Source organism: Solenopsis invicta, chromosome 4 (genome assembly GCF_016802725.1).
Source record: "Solenopsis invicta isolate M01_SB chromosome 4, UNIL_Sinv_3.0, whole genome shotgun sequence".
Taxonomy (NCBI): Eukaryota; Metazoa; Arthropoda; class Insecta; order Hymenoptera; family Formicidae; genus Solenopsis; species Solenopsis invicta.
The window spans coordinates 21909589-21928070 of NC_052667.1; the positions used below are offsets into that span (position 1 = coordinate 21909589).

Here is an 18482-nt window from a genome sequence, read left to right on the forward strand (position 1 = left end):
TTGACACATGTCGTAATCAGGCTGATTTTAATGATTTACTTCATGAGTAATGTTAAATATGTGAGGTCACAGTAAACAAGATATGTTTATAGTCCTCCATGAGGTATTTAAGTGAATTATAAGGAATGAATAAATGCTCTTAAAGATGCTATAAAAACGTGTTTTATGATCATCATAATAGTCGAAAAAATTCCATGAAACATTCACAAAATTCACAGAATTCAGGTAAAAAAATATAGCATTAGTATATCAAGATAAAAAAATGCTTATAAAATGCTACAAGCTCTTTTTATAAAATAATAAATCGCGTTTTCCCATCAAGGCACCTCGATTCTTAAAACTATATATCCATAACATAATTGGGATGAACAACGAGTAAAGGATCCTCCTCTTCTTCGCCTTCTTTATCTCTGCTTTTCAAGCTGGTCGTTGTTAAAGGTATTATAATTTGATCCTAAAAGAGTAAAATTGTACAATAAAAATTCTAAAATACAAACGTGCCAGCTATAAAATATTAATACATACATGGTACGTAAGTCTATCAATAATTTTTTCAATAAAATTTTTCCGGTCTAGTAATTCTTCTTCTGAATCTAGTTGATCTTGTATTTGATCAAGATACCACGCAATTAATTCAGATTTCCGTATGCCACCCTTAGCGTCATCTAAAAACATTTTAATAGTTGGATATATAATAAAAAATAATAGTACTCTTATTGTCAATACAATAATAAAAAATACCTTCACTCTCAGTACGACTTTCCTCGCCTCTCATATAAAGAACTAACATATTTGAAAGATTCTTATATTCCTCAAAAGACATAGTTAATTTTTTCTTTGGCGGTTCGCGCGATGTTTCGTTAGCCGCTAAACAATTAGTAAATATAAATATTAAAATAAACGTATATAAAATTAATAAACTACTATTATATGCAATAAAATAAATGGGAACATACGTGATGAAGGCGGTGCATCATCATTGCCTCCTGCAAATGCTGCCATGAGCGGTGGTGGCTCATCAATGTCCATTCCCACATTTGCATCATTCATGCCTTCCTCAAGATCTACATCAGGCTGCTCTACCGTAATTATACTCTTCTGTAACAATCGTTTAGCTTCTTTGACGTGTTTCACTGTCACTTCGTCCATGCATTCTATTTTCGCTAATGCTTCTGACAATCTAATCATGCTTTCCAACTGCCTCACGGTGACTCTCCATTTGCCACTTCCACTGCCCGTTCTTTGTCTAAGAGCTGTGTAATTTTCGACTAAAAGCTCAGCGGCTTCCTACAAAAATTTAACGAAATTAATCAATAACTTTGATATCGCCAACTAATGTATTCCAATATTATATTTTACCTGACTTAAAATGGGTTTAAACTGTTTAGCAAAATTGATATAATTAATAATGTCTTCTTGCTGGTATATCACTTCAATATCATTCAAATTATCGCAATGTAAATCTACGATTCTCTTGGCAATCGCGTTATCAACGATTTCGTTGCACTCGTCCAGCACTACAAAGAACAAATCAAATCTCGACATAATAGGTGCGGTTAATTGTACATTTTGCTGTAATGACTTTCTCCTATCGTATCGTCCGCCGATGGGATTTGCTGCCGCTAGTATAGAAGTTCGAGCATTTAAAGTTGCTCTTACACCAGCCTAAAAATATATCAACTTTAGTACAAAGTTCTCTATATATTATACAAATTTTAAATACTTACCTTAGTTATCGAAATTGTCTGCTGTTCCATGGCTTCGTGAATCGCGACCTGATCCTTTGGATCCATCTTATCGAATTCATCGATGCAGCAGATACCATGATCGGCGAGCATCAGTGCTCCAGCTTCTATGACAAAGTCCGAGGATTCTTCGTCTCGTACAACTGCGGCCGTCAAACCAGCCGCGCTCGATGCCTTTCCAGATGTGTAAACTGCTCTGGGCGAAAGATCAGTTACACATTTGAGGAATTGTGATTTTGCAGTGCTGGGATCGCCGACGATGCAGACATTGATATCTCCTCTCAGCGACGTGCCCTCCTCTGTAGTTTTCGCTACACCGCCAAAGAACATCAGCGTAATCCCCTTTTTAATTTCGTCGTTGCCGTGTATAGCGGGAAACAGGCTGGAAACTATGTTCTTGTACAGATTTTTATCACGACTCATCTCATAGATGTTATTCCACTGTGCTTCTGTCATTCGTCTCTTCATCGCTTCTTGTGAAATTTCTTCCATTCCATCTCCTGTACCTCCAAACTGTAACATAAAATCAATCAAATAATCTTTGTTAAAAAATAGCATATGTATTTTAATTTTATATTCTTATGTCTACTTACCCTTGGGTTTGAATTGGCAACACTGCAGGCAAGAAATGCCATTTTATACGTCAGTTCCCTAACACCAAGCGCCTTAAGGCCTGATACGCCTTCCCTCTGATCATTATTCCTGCTTCTTGGTCCAATTTCTGCTTTGGCACTTGGTAAAGATAATACTCCTACATCTGGCACTACTATAAGAGTTCCTATAAAATCGTACCTATAAAAATAAGAATGGTTTTATTAAAGTTGACAATATTAATCATTAAAACATTTATATTTTTAAACCTACCTGTCACCAGCTTGCACCGTTTCAACTATCTCAGATCTCAGAATGACTTCAACAGAGCGAGGTATAGAGCCTCGAGGAAGTTCAGCTTGTGTTTCTTGAATCCTCACTTTTTGGAAGTCAACAAACACTGAATTATCCACATCTAATAGAAAACGACGTCTGTTGCTACATACTGGATTAGAACAGATTGTTGGATTCGTAAACTGAAAACAATGAAAACTGAATGAGTTAAACCAAAGTTAATCGTGTTCTATGCATGTGGATTTAAATTTTAATACATTTACCTTAAATTGCTGCTCCACATTTCTAATATATGCATTACAGTCCATACAAATAAATGTGCCAAAAACTAACTCTGGATGAACAGGATGGGTTCGAACAACCTGGCCAGATATCCAAATCAAAGTACCCAACAGCGATGTATTTAACTCTCTTAATTTATGCCTAATATGCACTTTGGTAAAACTGACATAACATTCCTTATCTTTTGTTAAGTTTCCCACATCTTTAACAAAGTTGCTTACTGCTTGACATAAAAATGGATATACTCTGGTACAAAAAATTCTTATTTTTATTTCTCATAAATAAAAAAAAGATAGTGATCACTGATTATACAACCTGTAGTATTCTTCAACTATAGTTGTAGCAAGCATTTGATTATATGCTTCTGTATCTTCAAAAGATACTTCCAGTGTACAGCGTTCTGGACTGATGAGTTCTTTAGCTGGTTCCAGGTATTTAACAACATCGTATTCCTTGAATCTGTGATGTAAAAACAGTTAACAAAAAGAAAACAATATTATTAATTTTCAACTTTAAATCGAGTTAAGTCTTACAACGTTTAGTGTTAAACATATTCATCCTAAAAAAAATTACCTCTCCAAGAAATCTTGAAATAATTTTTGACACTTGACCCCGATCTCATCTCGTACACGTGCTAGAACAGCTTGTGGGCCTGCAGCATCCATTTCTTCAATAAATTATAAGAAGTCACACTTTATATATTTAGAAAGGTACGAAATTAATTGACGCTGATGTGAAACATGGTCGGAAAACGAGAACGCTGGAAATTTGGCGGGAAGACAAACTTCATGCACGTTCTCAAACATCTGATTGATCTGATGTTTTTATTAAGGTGAATATCTATGTCACTTTATTTCATTGTCGGAATATCGTATTGGCTGAAACGAGAAATAAACCCAAAATCACCAACAGGAGACTATTAAAGATCACTGACTTTATGTAAGAAATTGATAATAGATTATTTTTATGATTTATTATAATCCTGATGTTGCATAGATATGTTTATACTTATTTAATGAGTATAGCGTCATTAATTAGATTTAAATTAGGTCAAGACCCACTGCACTTAAAAGCGCTATTATTTCAAGATCGTTTCAAATAATATCTTAATGCTAATACGTCTAAAAGACGTCCAATTAGACGTCTTAGACATCTAAAATTGTCTAAAAAGATGTCCAATGAGACGTGTAAAAAACATCAGATAAACGTTTAATTCGAAGCATAAAAAGATGTCCGATTGGACATCTGATTGGATGTCCAATCGGACGTCTTTTTATTGGGCATCCAATTAGATGTTCAATTAGACGGTCCAAAATATGTCCGATTAGATGTTCAAAAAGACGTTTGATTGAACGACCAATTAAAGTCCGATTGAACGTCCAAAAAGACGATCCAATTAGAGACTTCTTTTTGGACGTCCAATCGGACATCAGCGTGAACATAGCACAGATGAGAACCATAAAGTGAATCTTACCGATGCGATCATGGACAGAATAGTTCAATGTTGAGGTTTTATGATAGAGGCGCTCCTAACAGCGTAATAAATTGCAGGCATGGCCACCCTACTTTCTATACCAAGTGTACTATGTTTACGCTCTCTACTTCTCTCTGAATCATATACCAGCAGTCGATCAAAGAAGTTAGAAGACACATCATACAAAGATCACTTATTATCTTTGAATTCTTATTTATTTTGTTCATTCAAAACATGAATGTGTCATAAATTTCAAGATTACATCTACATGGATTATTGTATTGTTTACACAAATGTATTTCATGTAGACAATAAAAGCAATACAAAATATTATAAATTGTATAATACAAAAAAAAGTAATTAACTTTTAAAATTGTTAATTAATCTGACTTTAGTATTGATAAAACAAAAGTGTATAATATTAAAAATCAAAAAATAAATATAATTTTCATATTTTCTGATAAAATTTGAATTTTCTAATGATATTAATGTTTCTTTAATTGTTTAGAGATTAGATGACACGTAAAATATAATTTATATTGTATACACATAATGTAAATTATTTTTATTTTACGTGCAAATACTCAACTCTGATTCAGAGATCATAAGAAATATCAACTGTAATGTTGCGCACTCTAGATGGAAAATACGAATTAAAGTGACGCGCGGACAAGTCGCCATTTTGTCGGCCCTATTTATCTTTAAATAAAACAGAAATTAGAATCTGTGATTAATTAATGATTTTAATTAATTTATTGTACGATGATAGTAAAATTATATAGACTAATCTATGATTGATTCATGCAACATTTCTTAAAACTTATTATATTCCGTTCTGTCTACTTTCTCAATTATAATAACTGTTTATTAATAATCATTAACGTTTTGAGTTAGTCCTAAATGTATTCTTCTTCTGCATAAAAGAAACGTATGCTTGCAAATGATGAAAGACATGTTCGATTCTAAATCCGAAATTGCATCCGCAATCCACATGACAAGAGAGTTTACTGTTTCGACAAAATAAAACACAAAATGACAAAAGAAATTTAAATAAAACAGAAGTTATTCGTCATGCAGAATTCGTCTCGCAACTATCTTCTCGGAGACAAAAGGAAAGTTCCTAATAATGCTTCGCAATTCGCGTGAATAGCGCGTATATATCGGTCTTAACACAGGAAAAGGGAGAAAGCGTAGAAATCTTCGTATAAAGAACAGAGACGGGCGTAACATCGCTCTACGCATTTCCTGGCCCAGACAAGACTTGGCTCTTAAGCAGACGCGACGGCACGCTGTATAAATGGCACGCGAAGTGCGTGCCGCCGTTTTAGTCCTTTTTACGAAACGGAAGGAGGATGGCCGTCGCCAAGAAAATCGGTATTGTCTATCTGGTAACGAGAGTTCCAAAAATATTTAAGTTATGTCGTTTCGCGATTCTATGCGTTGCGTATGGTGATAATAATAATAATAATAATAATAATAATCAGAAGAAATATATTGGTTAATACAAAATAACAATGCTGTGCGCCATAAAATACACTGGAAAGTATGTGAAGTTATATGAACAGTAAATAAAAATTATACGATTTATAACAAATACGGATCTTTTATCATGATTTATAATGTATATTTTCTACTATGATGATAATTACACGTAAATAATAATTATATTTTTTCATTATAAATCGCGTAATTTTGTTTTTACCGTTAACATAATTTTGCAACTTTTAACAGCGTATATTTTAATGTGATGTTAATCAAAATGTGAAACTGATATCGGTTTATTTTTATTACTGGTGTTAACAGAGTGATTTTTTTCTATCGCGAAATAAGAAATTCCAAAGTAGGTTGGACAGTCTCGAAATTTGCTATCGATGCCATGAACTTGGTTGTCGACTCGTATAGGATGATTAGGTGCATCGACCCTGGTCCTAAAACGAACCTGGCGCTGTGCCGCCGAATAACGGAACGGAATGATGGGGACACATTCGAAAGACAGCGTGAATACGGCTAACAAACATACCCTTGCCTTGAATGTAGGTGACACGCGTCTACCTGACGAGTGCCATAATGGTGACCAAGGAATCCTTGGAGTCGACGAGCGCACCGCGTTTGTGGCATAGTTATTTGCCCGTTACGAGCTCTCCATTTCCGAAACATTCAAACCATCAATACGATGATCATCGCGCGATTAGCAACGCGGCTCTGGAAAAACTGACGTCTTCTAGAGATTCACAGACAGAGCATCCAACGGGACTTCAATCCGCGTCGACCTCCAATAATCGTAGGCAGAAATTGCAAACAGGCTCTCAGAGGTATGAAAATTATTACTTCTTTTTTTAAATTATGAAAGTGTGTCAAGAAAAGAAAGAAAGTAATAAATATATTTACACATAAAATGCATGACATTTTAGGCATTCTTAAAAGAGAATCGTAAAGAAATTCTTCTTCCTCGCAATGGAATTCTTTGATCACTCTACCGTCAAATTTTTCCTCGTTAAAAGAGCCAAAGATTATCTATCATAAATTTCCAATTTTTGGCAATGAATTTCTAGGAAAGGAAAGCTTGAGTAAAATTTGTAAATATAACCAAATGTAAAAACTGAATTAAATTCATATATGTAAATACAAATTTGAATATCGTACTGAAAAATATAATTAAAATTATTTCAGTTTTAAAATATGTAATAAACAAGATTTTTTAAAATACAAATTGATTATTTTCGTTTCGATACAAAAGAATCTTATAAAAAATGTCTCTTGTAAAAAATGCTCATATTATATTTTCTTCTTCAATACTCGAAGGTTCCCTACGGAAATTCAGGACGGTGTTTTGCTTTTGGCAAAAGTGCCGAACGCATCTCCACCACCATCAACGACGACGACGACGGCGAGGACGACAACGTTGTCGAGACCTCGAGATACTCGGGAATATCATCATCACGCACCTCAACAGTTCGCGTACCAGAATGCCGAAGTACACGACGAATACCTCACGCACGAGCTGGATGACGATAAATTGCCGTATCGTGGAAAAGTTGGGACAGCGACGTATTACCATCGAAGGCCTCAAGACATAACGGCTGCTATCAAGGCCCTCGATCGCTTTCTGAGCCATACTCTAAACGACGATGGCTACAATAGCAAGGTACATCCGCCGCCCAATCCCGTTCTAGCCCTCGTCTTGTCCCGATACGGACGTTACGTGCCCGGACCGCGAAACCCTCGGGTATACGCGTATTTGGCGGCGAACAATATCCACAACCATCAACCCTTTGGCAAGTACAAATACGAATTCGACGAGGAGCCGATTTACACGACGAGAAGATAATGCATGTAACCAATATTAATTTGCCCCCAAACGCAATTGAAAACATGACAGTGTAAACAAATGTATGACAATAAAATTATCATAATTAATTTCAATTGGCAAATTTCATCTTCGGAGTAGATATCTCCGAGAATGTGGTGGTAAGGATGATCGACAAGAGAATAAAATATCTTTTGCACGTTGTCGTGCTCCGAAATTCTGGAATGCGTTGTATGAGAATTTCTCATAGTTCGCACGTAATATCAGATGCTATCTAGTCAAAGGTTGCTATTGCCTCTAGGCTATTGCACCTAATTCATAACATTCCTGACTTTTGACTTCATATTAAGCCGCACAAATCTGATGCTATCTCAGTTCTTTCGCGGAGGAAAAAAAAGATTGTATATGTATGTTTAAAAAGAAAGGATCAATTTTAATTTCGAACAATTGTTCGCAGTTGCGAAAATCAAAAAATAAAGATAAATATACGAGAGAAAGTACAATTTAATACGATTCTCGTGTTTCCTAGGCGTGGGCGTTCGGCGTTCAGGCATTTGTTTTTCTCTTCGGTGTGTTCGGACTTATAAAAATATTCCCCGCGCCTATTCCCCCGTGCCGCCTACAATGTAATTTGTCCCATAGCCATTCAAAGAGGCATAACGACGCCCATCAAGGCCCTCGGCCGCTTCCTGCGCGGGACCCTGAACGACCGTAGCAGCTAGCTCTCTCCGCAGCGCAAACTGCGTCCCGTCGGTCAATCTGGCATTAAACGTTTGCTGACCGCGCTTAAACACGGATGGTACGTACCTATCTATTCGTGTATTACGTTTTATTTGCTCGCGATCGGCGGAATCGATATCTTTGGGAAATTTCTGGTCAAATTTAAACGTTCGCGGGAAAGCGAGATTCTATAACACAGTAGCATTACAATTGTCTTCTCCGTACGGCAGCTACGCTGTAATTAACAGAATGAAAACCTTTAGAAAGCGCTACTAAAAAGATCCTTAACTCACCGTTGCGATCTGACTGGCTGGACGGTTAATCGATATCGTACCGAATTTATCCTTGAACCTATTCACAATCGGATTTTACGACGGGTTAATTGGAGTAGTTGGGGAATCCGCGCTCGAGAAACTCCGATTAAGCAGTAAACTACTCTCGTTACACCTTTCTGTCTCACCGCCGGAGTCTCAGGATAGATGCTCCTCTGTTCGACTTCATTTATCTGAACCGCCTCGTACCTCCTCGGCGAGATAGACTCGCAATTATAAAACAATTATCGATTATTCCTGATTCAATAACTCGTCAGGTATACGTCGGCGGTAACAAGTTGATTAGTTGCGAAAGCGTCTTTCACCGAAGTAACCGGTGGAAGAGCGAAATTTGCAAGCATCACATGAAGATAAATAGATGATCCCGCGCAGAGATCTCATTCCGCACATCAAATTTCACCCTTGACGCGGGGCGTAACTGTGCAAACTCAGCTAAAACACACACATCGCAATTAATATTCTAGACCTATTGTATATAAATATTCAAATGTACATTACGGCCGGATACGAATCTATTCGTTTCCACAAGATTATCCTATGAATAAATTTTGAATTAGACCGTGAATATGATATATATATATATATATATATATATATATATATGTACGGACATACGTTATCCGGATGTACGCGAGCCTCCATTTACACCGGCGAGTTTTAGTCAATAAATATAAATACGTATATTGTGCGACGCGTGTTATATATTACGTGTGTATGTACACAGCGTTCAGTTCCCCACATACGTGTATGTCTTCATTTGCATTGCTGATACAGGTAATAAATTCGGATGCGGGGCTGCACGGGAATCGCTCAACCATAACGCGTTCGACAAGCGCTGTAAACGAACGTGTAACGAAATTACCAAATGCGTTTTGAAGGAACATGATCCGAGGCGGGACGGCAAAGGGAGATATCGCGAATTTGGCATCGGCGGTGGCGGCGGCGACGGTGGCGTCGGCCAGATTTTCGCAGATCGTTCAATCTCGCTCGTTCGCCACGAGATCATAAAACGGACGATCGTGCTCTTATAAGTGACGCTTGATTGCCTCTCGTCCGCTAGGAAAGCATATTGTCGGAAAATTGTGTTTGTTCCGTGTTGGCTCGCCGTACCGTTTCTTCCCGAGGTTTACGGTAGCGAAATCGGTACGGGCCTTAATAACTTTGACCGGATACGTACACGACCACTCGAGATTAGCCGTGCACTCAGACTTTCCTCTGTGATACCTTTCCATTCTCTTCGCGAGAGTAGCTTGCATCCGTATTGGATTATCCGTCCGTTATCGATTCGACGTGATTCGACGCGAAAGAGACTTAGACGAGGTCGACGAACCCCTAAGAAAAGTATCGGTTGGTTGTGGATACAGACGATAGCGCGAAAAAAAATTCAGTTAGTTACAAGTCTGTATTTTCGCGCGAATGACTCGCGCGCGACAGCCAAGAGAACCGAGACGTACGTCGCGCCATCCCTTCGTGCCGCTCCCGAGTGGCCTCCGCCGCAAATGTCCTTGCATTATTTAAATCATACGGCGACGATGAATATTTTATACCGAAAGTCAGCAACACAACAGCGGCAGACACGCGCGGGCGTACGCGCGGAATCGCAAACGAGAGGAGGAGGGCGACTCACCGTCACGTTCGCCGCGTTGAATTTCGCGCATCTCTTTTCTTTTAATAGTCAGAACGATATCTGAGAGCAGAATGGATAAAGCGGCTCATTCATCATTCCGAGCGGGAGACGCGCAAATTTCTTCACGTTTCCTTTCCTTTCCTGTAATTCCCGTGCTCTTCTTTAGGCGCTCTCCGCGTTAGAATAGCTACGGGCTATATGTGTGCGCCCCGCCCGCAACTTCGGCGGGGGAGGAGGTTCAAATCAAACTGTGATGAAAAAAAGGGCGACGGTAAAAAGCAGCGGGAATAAAATATGAGAAATACGCTTCTCCTCGAGGCGATACGATTCATTTTGCCGATCCCGCTTTGCTTTCGCGCGGCCGCGTGAAAGAAAACGAAACGAGTTGCGAGAGAAGAGAGAGAGAGAAAGAGAGAGAGAAGGAGGCTTGCAAAGGCATATGATATTAACCCGTCACGTTAAATTCCCTTTTTCTTCTCTGAAACTTTCTCTTTACAGAGCTTTCACCGGATCTATCTAATTCTCTCGGCGCTACTTTAAATCAGCTAATTACAATGCACAGTAAATATTTAATATAATTTCTACAGTTTTATACGGGTACTTTTCTCCAATTAAATATTACGTTTCTCACTATTCGATTACAAAAGGAACGCTTTTGCTAAAATTTTGCTAAAAATTTAGCTATGTAGATGTAGACCTGGAAATAACTTTGCTGCGCTACTAAAATGATTTTAGAGGACACTCAAATAATTAATTGCTAGAATGTCAAAATTTTTTGCAGCTCGTTTTTGCTTGAGCGTCACATAAATTATTTTGATGGTCAAATAAAATTAATTGATAAATCTGTATCCAGCTAAACTTTAGATACTTCGGTAAAATCGTTCTTCCTGCGCACGCAAAAATAAATTTTACAATAAATTCTTTTCTAAAAATATAACAAGTATTTTTTCTACGACGTAAAGCGTAAAGTAACATCGTCGTATTTCACCATCGAATCTCGGCCCTCTCATCTCGCGATGCAAACAACGATACTTTAACTTGAGCACAGGCTGAGTTTCAGGTATCACCACCGTGTTGGTACCTTATCAAATTCTCATACAAAACTCCGGGGAATGGCGAGGAATGACGGAGCACAAAGCATCGAACGAGATACGGACAGCGCATCCATACGTACTACCTACTTGCTGTCAATACCGATCAATTCCGCGTCGGCTTGCCTTCATACCCACCCTCATTCTTGTTCCCTCTATCGGGAGAACGATGACCATTGAAATTTCGATCGAAAGACTCCGATACATTCGGTGGCTTTTCGATGCGTGGGGACTGACGTTCGATTTGTCTCCAAGTCGCGCATTTCATTTCTCTCGTTTGCCACACCGGTTACCGTGCATGAATGCGATGTGACTGCATGGCACGTCTGTGTGACGCAGTGGTCTATCGGGACTGGTTTAAAATTGTCTCCGACACCGCAACCACAAAGGATCGCGGACAAAGGAGATTCGCAACGCAAAGAAGAAGTTTAACTGCTTAAAATATGCAAAATTATTTTTCCACGCATTTCTTGTTATTCTTTACGTATTGCAAATTGTTACAAAAATTCACACAAAAAAATAAATTCTTAATTCACACATATTCTTGAATGCTATTTGTTTTTCATTTAAGTATGAAATGCTCTCTTCAATTACAACTGTTTCACTTGCATCATTTTAAACTCTATTTCTTTCTTTTCTTTGCTTTTCCTTCTTTTAACATTTTTTTCTTTTGTAACCTTTTATTATACAAATAAATTTTTAACTTAGGTAAAAAGTTAATAAATTACAGTTCATGTTTAAAAAATAACTAGTTAAAGCTAAAAAGTAAATCATTTAAAATTAACTGTGAGTTAAGTTAAAAATTAACTTTATTATTTAACTTTTAATTTTTTAATTACCAGCTCTGCAAATGTTACAAGAGTTTGTAATGCAGTGTGATGCAGGAAGATCTCCTTAAAAGCCGTTGCGATAGTCTCGTGCAGCGAGAGAGACTCCACTTAAAAGCCAAGGCGCGCATACACGCCGGTTAATGCCCCCTCACTCGGGTCGTTGACCGCATATGGTCTCGTCAGACAGGCGCACGTGCGTCGGCCGAGGAGAGTGGGGAGGCAGCCCAGAAGGCAAATAAAGTATTTGTTTTCAATTAAGAATATCTTTTCGCTTTGTTTTCAGAATAATTTATTCTTAATCGAAAATTATTTATTCTTAGCGCTATTCCAAAATATTCTTAGATTAAAGCATTTAAGCATTTATTTCTTTAAGAATTCATTTTTGTGTGTGTTCTAAAATTGCCATCGTTTTTCTTTTAAGGACAAATTTTCCAATCAAAGAGATTTAATTTTTCCTCAACATTGTCTTAATTATATAACATTTTACGTCACAAATTACTGTCTACGATTATTATCTTTCTTGTTAATATTTTAAATTAAGATACCAAAGACTCGATCATGCTTTCACGTGAAACTTTTTACGTTTTACACATATGTATATAATCTTTCTTCTGTCAACGGAATACTAATAAGAATTCTCATTAGTATTGCATTGGCAGAAGAAAAGTTATACATGTATGAAACGTGAAAAGTTTCTCATAAAATTATATGATTGATTCCAGATAAAATTACATTGTAGTACAGTTAGTTTAAAGTAAAAAAAAATAACTTATCTTCTCTTCAAATTTCTCTATCTTTTTAACTTTTATAACTTTTATAATTTAGAGATCATTGTTCCGATATTTCTATTTAAAAAAAGACGCATTTAAATTGATTTTAAACTGACAAGGTACGCGACAGTAATTTGTACATGGTCCGACAGTTTTGGAACATGTGTCTATACAGAAATTCTTCAAATCTTGTTTCGCAAAAGGTCCCGAAATATTCTTGGCCAACCCTGATATATACTCGATCAGCCTCCGTTGAGAAACTGAAGTGATCAATGAATACGGGGGACAAAGAGCGACTCATTGAATGAAACCAACGATTTTGGAACACTGATCGCCCACGCATAAGCTTCTGATCGACAATTCGCATCGGCTAACTCAACACATTGACGTATAGTCAATCGGTGCAACGAGAATAACAGATCTGTCTAAACAGCACGATGTTTGCTTTTTTTCCCCCGATGAAAAACAGCCAAAACGCTCGTCGTTTTTTCCACAGAATTTTTCGACTGTTTATTTGTCGATATTGCGGCTGTCTTTTGAACTGAAGGGCTTGAAGTGTATTAAGTGGAGTATGTAAAATATTTTCCTATTCAAAAGTAGCAATCGATGTATAAAATCTTAGGCAATCGTAATATTGGGATAATTTCTACTCGGTTTAAATAATAATATGAAATCATAAACCGGAATAATGTAGCTTTAACATAATTAATTTCGAGAGAAGATCAATCAGCAGAATCTTACTACTCAATAATATTTCTTACGTGATTTTTTTTTATACACATTAAGAACTTATTAGCATCAGTATTATTAAATTAATTTTCAATTTAATATTGCAATGTTACTATTTTGATTCAATTTAAAAACTACGCTTCAAGATCAAAATAACACCGTGCAGTTTAAAGAATAATGTAAATAAAAAAAGTTACATGAGAAATATATAGTATGTAACCTTCTCCCGAATTTAATTGTGTTGTGCACATCACGTCTTATCTCAATTATTGTTTAAAATATAGACTTTAAAAATATAAGCTTTAAAATTGAAACTCGTCAATTATAATGGATCTATTAATACTGTAATTGCTTTTGGAAGTAAAGTACACTAACACAGATATTACATCTCGTAATGTAATGATAAATAGTTATTGCATGCACTGAAATGGATTCCCTCAAGCGCGAGACAATATATGTATAATTACACAAATTATCATTAAATCGTAAATATATAATATGTTATGCACGTTATAAAGTGCATAATATGATGCAATACACGACGAAATACGTCAACAGTGAATGCAATAAAGAAATTATGAAATCTCATTACAAATATTTTCACAGAAACTTATCAAATCTTATTGCAATCGCGATGCAACCGTAACGAATCTAAGCTGTGGCACGTAAGAGGATCGAGCAATGAGAGACAAGTCGGTTTGCGCCTCGCATTCGCAACGTTGGTAGGTATGGTGAGTTGCGGTTGTCGCGCAGTGTTAAAATTTATGCGCTCGCACACCATCACTGTCTTTATTATTGGTATTATTCCTTTCTCAAAGGAACGTAACCCCGAAACGCGTGTAATTGCCAACACAAAAGAGAATGGAAATAAACCGTCGAGATTCCACACGTGATACGGCCGAGAAGCCACTCGGTTTCAGCGCGGACACACTCGTGTCATGCCGGCTCAATTGTGAGGGTGGTGAAAAGTACTCCGCGCGCCGGAGATATTGCGAGAGAGTAGGTGTTCAAGGCTCGCTAGCAGTGATGAAGAGCACCGTCGGCTTCTTCCGCGGTTGCGGTCATGACAACTGAGTCGTGGTTCACCGAGAGGAAGTGAAAGAGAGAGAAAGATAGAGAGAGAGAGAGAGAGAGAGAACGCACACGCAGCTCTCAGTAATTGCTCCCGTGTTTATAATTGTTGCGCTCTCCTCCTTCGCTCCTTTGTGAGGAACGACTCTCGAGGTTTGCCGCTCCTTCTTCCGGTCGCCCTTGCGCGCGTACCGCCGACCGCCACTCCGCCACACCGTAACTGTGGAAGCAAGCCACCCCTTGAGCTGTTCGCGTGTTCACGAGACACGGGGCGAGACGGAAAATTAGTCCACGGACACATTAAACGGTGGTCGGTTCGTCCCTCGTCTCTTCACGGGGTGGCTTATAGCGCCAACGAAAAAGTCGTCTCGAGGGAGAAGTGTGCGCGCCCGCACACTTTATTCTCTCCTTGCAGTATTTCGTGCCTCTTAAGACGGCGGCGCTCGTTCTTTCTTGTGACGCTGGCGCGAATGCACGGCGAAAATTAATGCCGAAAAATAATGGATGAAACATTGGATCTATTATATCCGCATTTTAATCGTTCCCTCTCGTAAACTTTGACGAGTTCATATGCCAAACTAATAATTTTGTCAGTTATTTATAAAGTTTTAAATAGACATATATATTGTGTCAACAATTGATAAAACTTCAACAAACGTTACTTGCAATCGAGGGGTTAGTCATTGAGGTAATTTTTGTACAAGGGCTAGGTAATTCAGCGGCAATCCAAACTAGGTAATTCAGCGGCAATCCAAACGGAATTTTGGGTAATCCAATGTAATTTTTAGGAAATCCTAAGTAATCTAAGGGTAATATCAAATAATCTGTAGGTAATTCTAAAGTAATCTCAGATAATCTGAGATAATCTAAGGTAATCTTTGATTTTTTAGTAAACGTTATTGCTGAGCATGTTATATTTTTGTACAATAATATACATTTTTAATCAACTTTTGGAGTTGACGTAAAAGAATTGCTTTTTTTATAATCTAAAAATTGTCATTGCTAGATTTTTGCGGTATTACATCTTGTAACGCTTTCTCTCAGGCTGTAGATATACGAGCGTTTAAAAATTGCGAAATTTTCAAACTATTTTAAGCAAATTTCTTTACGTTAAAAAATTTGCCTAAAGTAAATCTTTTAATTCCTTAAAACGGAATTCTCTCTCTCGAAATGAACAATGGGTTGTATTTATTTTCCTGCTGGATATAAATGGAATAATGCCGTTCAAATTGGTATATAAAGTTTCATAAGTCCGCCTGATTTAAAACAAATTTTAAAGAAACTAAAAATAACTAAAAATATATAAAAATTGCGAAATACATTTTTATCTACAATGAAAAGATATGTGCAAAATCTTTTAAAAAATTTTTTATATTGATTATTCTTTGAATTTGTTTTAGAATTGTTAAGAATTACTGTTTCAAAAAGTTGTGCCCGCTACATGTGCTTACAGAAGATTTCATCGTTTCATTGTTTTGCGTATACGCATACGCGATGCATTTCGCTGCCGAGAAACAATCACATATCGGAAACGCAGTCTTTTTCGAGTCTGTACTGGTCTATACTTGATGTAAGCGAGACGTTACGCGCTCTGTGCTTGATACAGTTTTTGTGGTTTTATTATCGAAATCGATCAAAATGGAAAATTCATTTTTAAACAAAAATTTGGCTCATAGAAAGAGATTATTTTTAATTTGAAAATCTGTATTTATTTTCTGAATATGGCAAAACTGGATCTTAGAATAAAATGATTTAACTCTATCAAAAAATGTCATTACTTCAAATTTCTATATGTCAGTAGAAATCAATGCTCACTTCTTACTTATGCTTTTTAAAAAAATTGTATCTGACTCTAACTTGAATTCTAGTATGTGCGTCCCATGGTTGATGAGTAGCCAACCATGCAAACAAATTTTTTGTTCAACAAGAAACTTAACTTCGACTTTTTTTACAATAGTCAATTTTAGTTTGAACGATATTATGAATAGAATTTAAAAAATTCAAATCATACAAAACGTCAAAAATGATTTAAAAGATCAGTTTATTTTCCCAAGGGAAGTACATAATCGTTTAGGTATTGGAAGTAATGAAAATTTAGATGATATCCCAGATGATGTAAAAATTGAAAACATTATTTATTATGTCAACTCTTACAGAAGCTAAATCGGACCTTAATAAAATTGGCATAAACAACATTCCTGAATCGTATTGGAAAAATATTAATTGTTTCCCAAAATTTTTGGAAAAAAATTTTTTGGAAGATATTGATTTAAATAATGATGAGGATGATAATTTAATTTATAAAATACCTATTAATATTTATTATGTGTTAACTTCACAAAGGTTTAATATTTATATTTAATAGGATAATGTTTTGTTAGTATATTAAAAGATCTCAAACGTTAAAAGTAGTCAAACTTCTTACTATGTATACATATAATACATATTCTGTTTGTAAAAATTTTTATATTTTTGTGTTCTTGTATGCAATAAATATTTGTTTTGTAAAATTGTTTTTTTTAGCATTGAAAATCTAAAATTGATTTGAAGAAATAATACTTTAGCTACTCGTATAAGATAATTTTAGATGATCAAAGTAAATTTGGTAAAATCTTGGGTAATCTCAGAAAATATGACGTAATTTTTAATACTCTAAGGAAGGTAATCTTGGGTAATATAAAGTAGTATTTGATAATCTGAGGTAGTATTAGGTAATCTGAGGTAGTATTGGGTAATCTGAGGTAGTATTGGGTAATCTGAGGTAGTATTGTGTAATCTGAGGTAATATTGGGTAATCTTAAGTAATCCGAGGTAATTTAAAGGTAATCCGTGTTGAAGTGTAATTTTTGTACATCATAACCGCTAATGACCAACCCCTTGCTTGCAATAGAAACAAGGCAGTCTGATTTCTCATGAAGTTATGTAATATTCACTCACTATATTATGATAAAGTCGCCAGTAATTTAATATTCAGGTATTATTGAGAAAATAACCATTTTCCTAGCAACATTTAGACCTATGACTCTAGACCAACAATGTTAATAGAAAAAAAAAACATTGGAAACTATAGGACTGGACATAGAAAAATATTTCTGGCATAAAAGTACATTGTAAATAAATCAATTTTGGAATAACTTGGTATAAACAAATTATTAAAGATTTAAAGAGGAAAACTGTTACGCCAATCGATCCTAATACATGGGAGAAATGGTTTTGTTAAAGTATCTAAAAATTTAGTTGCATACAGATCTGAAAAAAATGTTGTTAGACTGTCAAAATAATATTTGATTTTAAGAATAAATCGCTAGAATATCATAAATTTTTGCAACATTGCTTGAACATTCGTAATTATTTTGATGGTCCAAAATTATTTTCAGATCTGTATCCAGTTAAATATTTAGACAATTTAATAAAATCGTCATTTAGGAAAACAGTTACCAAAGGAAAACGTATAACTTTTTCTTAAAATGATCTTATTTTATGCAAAAAGATAACTTGAACTCAACGAGGCTAGCCGGATCCCTCTTGTTAAAAATTAACAAAAGTTGTTAAATTATTCTTCTAAAATTCTTCTAAAATAATTAATAAAAGGTAGAGACAAGGACCACAATAGATGTAG

General features: G+C 36.0%; 2 protein-coding genes across 2 annotated transcripts in view; one reads left to right on the forward strand and one right to left on the reverse strand.

Moving 5' to 3' along the window:
• Positions 1-146: 146 nt before the first annotated feature.
• Positions 147-18482, reverse strand: part of LOC105201443 (DNA replication licensing factor Mcm6) — a 45317-nt gene continuing 26981 nt past the window's right edge. Inside the window, exons 3-13 of the mRNA XM_011169450.3 lie at positions 3486-3790; positions 3228-3371; positions 2894-3158; positions 2610-2812; positions 2339-2537; positions 1728-2258; positions 1360-1665; positions 957-1287; positions 742-867; positions 526-665; positions 147-454 (exon numbers count right to left, since the gene is read on the reverse strand). Coding sequence (XP_011167752.1) covers positions 341-454; positions 526-665; positions 742-867; positions 957-1287; positions 1360-1665; positions 1728-2258; positions 2339-2537; positions 2610-2812; positions 2894-3158; positions 3228-3371; positions 3486-3577 — 2451 coding nt within the window. The 5' untranslated portion in view covers positions 3578-3790 and the 3' untranslated portion in view covers positions 147-340. The remainder of the gene's footprint in view (positions 455-525; positions 666-741; positions 868-956; positions 1288-1359; positions 1666-1727; positions 2259-2338; positions 2538-2609; positions 2813-2893; positions 3159-3227; positions 3372-3485; positions 3791-18482) is intronic.
• LOC105201481 lies at positions 5587-7787 on the forward strand. The gene is made up of 3 exons (XM_011169508.3): positions 5587-5774; positions 6424-6698; positions 7189-7787. Exons 1-3 carry the CDS (start codon positions 5739-5741, stop codon positions 7712-7714), a joined length of 837 nt encoding a protein of 278 aa, XP_011167810.2. The 5' UTR covers positions 5587-5738; the 3' UTR covers positions 7715-7787.

Excerpts from the sequence above, each read along its gene's own strand:
- LOC105201481 (XM_011169508.3), top strand. The coding sequence starts at position 5,739 with ATGGCCGTCGCCAAGAAAATCGGTATTGTCTATCTG. Across the intron at positions 5,775-6,423 it reads AAATCGGTATTGTCTATCTG|GTGACACGCGTCTACCTGAC; the intron begins GTAACGAGAGTT and ends CCTTGAATGTAG. Across the intron at positions 6,699-7,188 it reads TTGCAAACAGGCTCTCAGAG|GTTCCCTACGGAAATTCAGG; the intron begins GTATGAAAATTA and ends CAATACTCGAAG.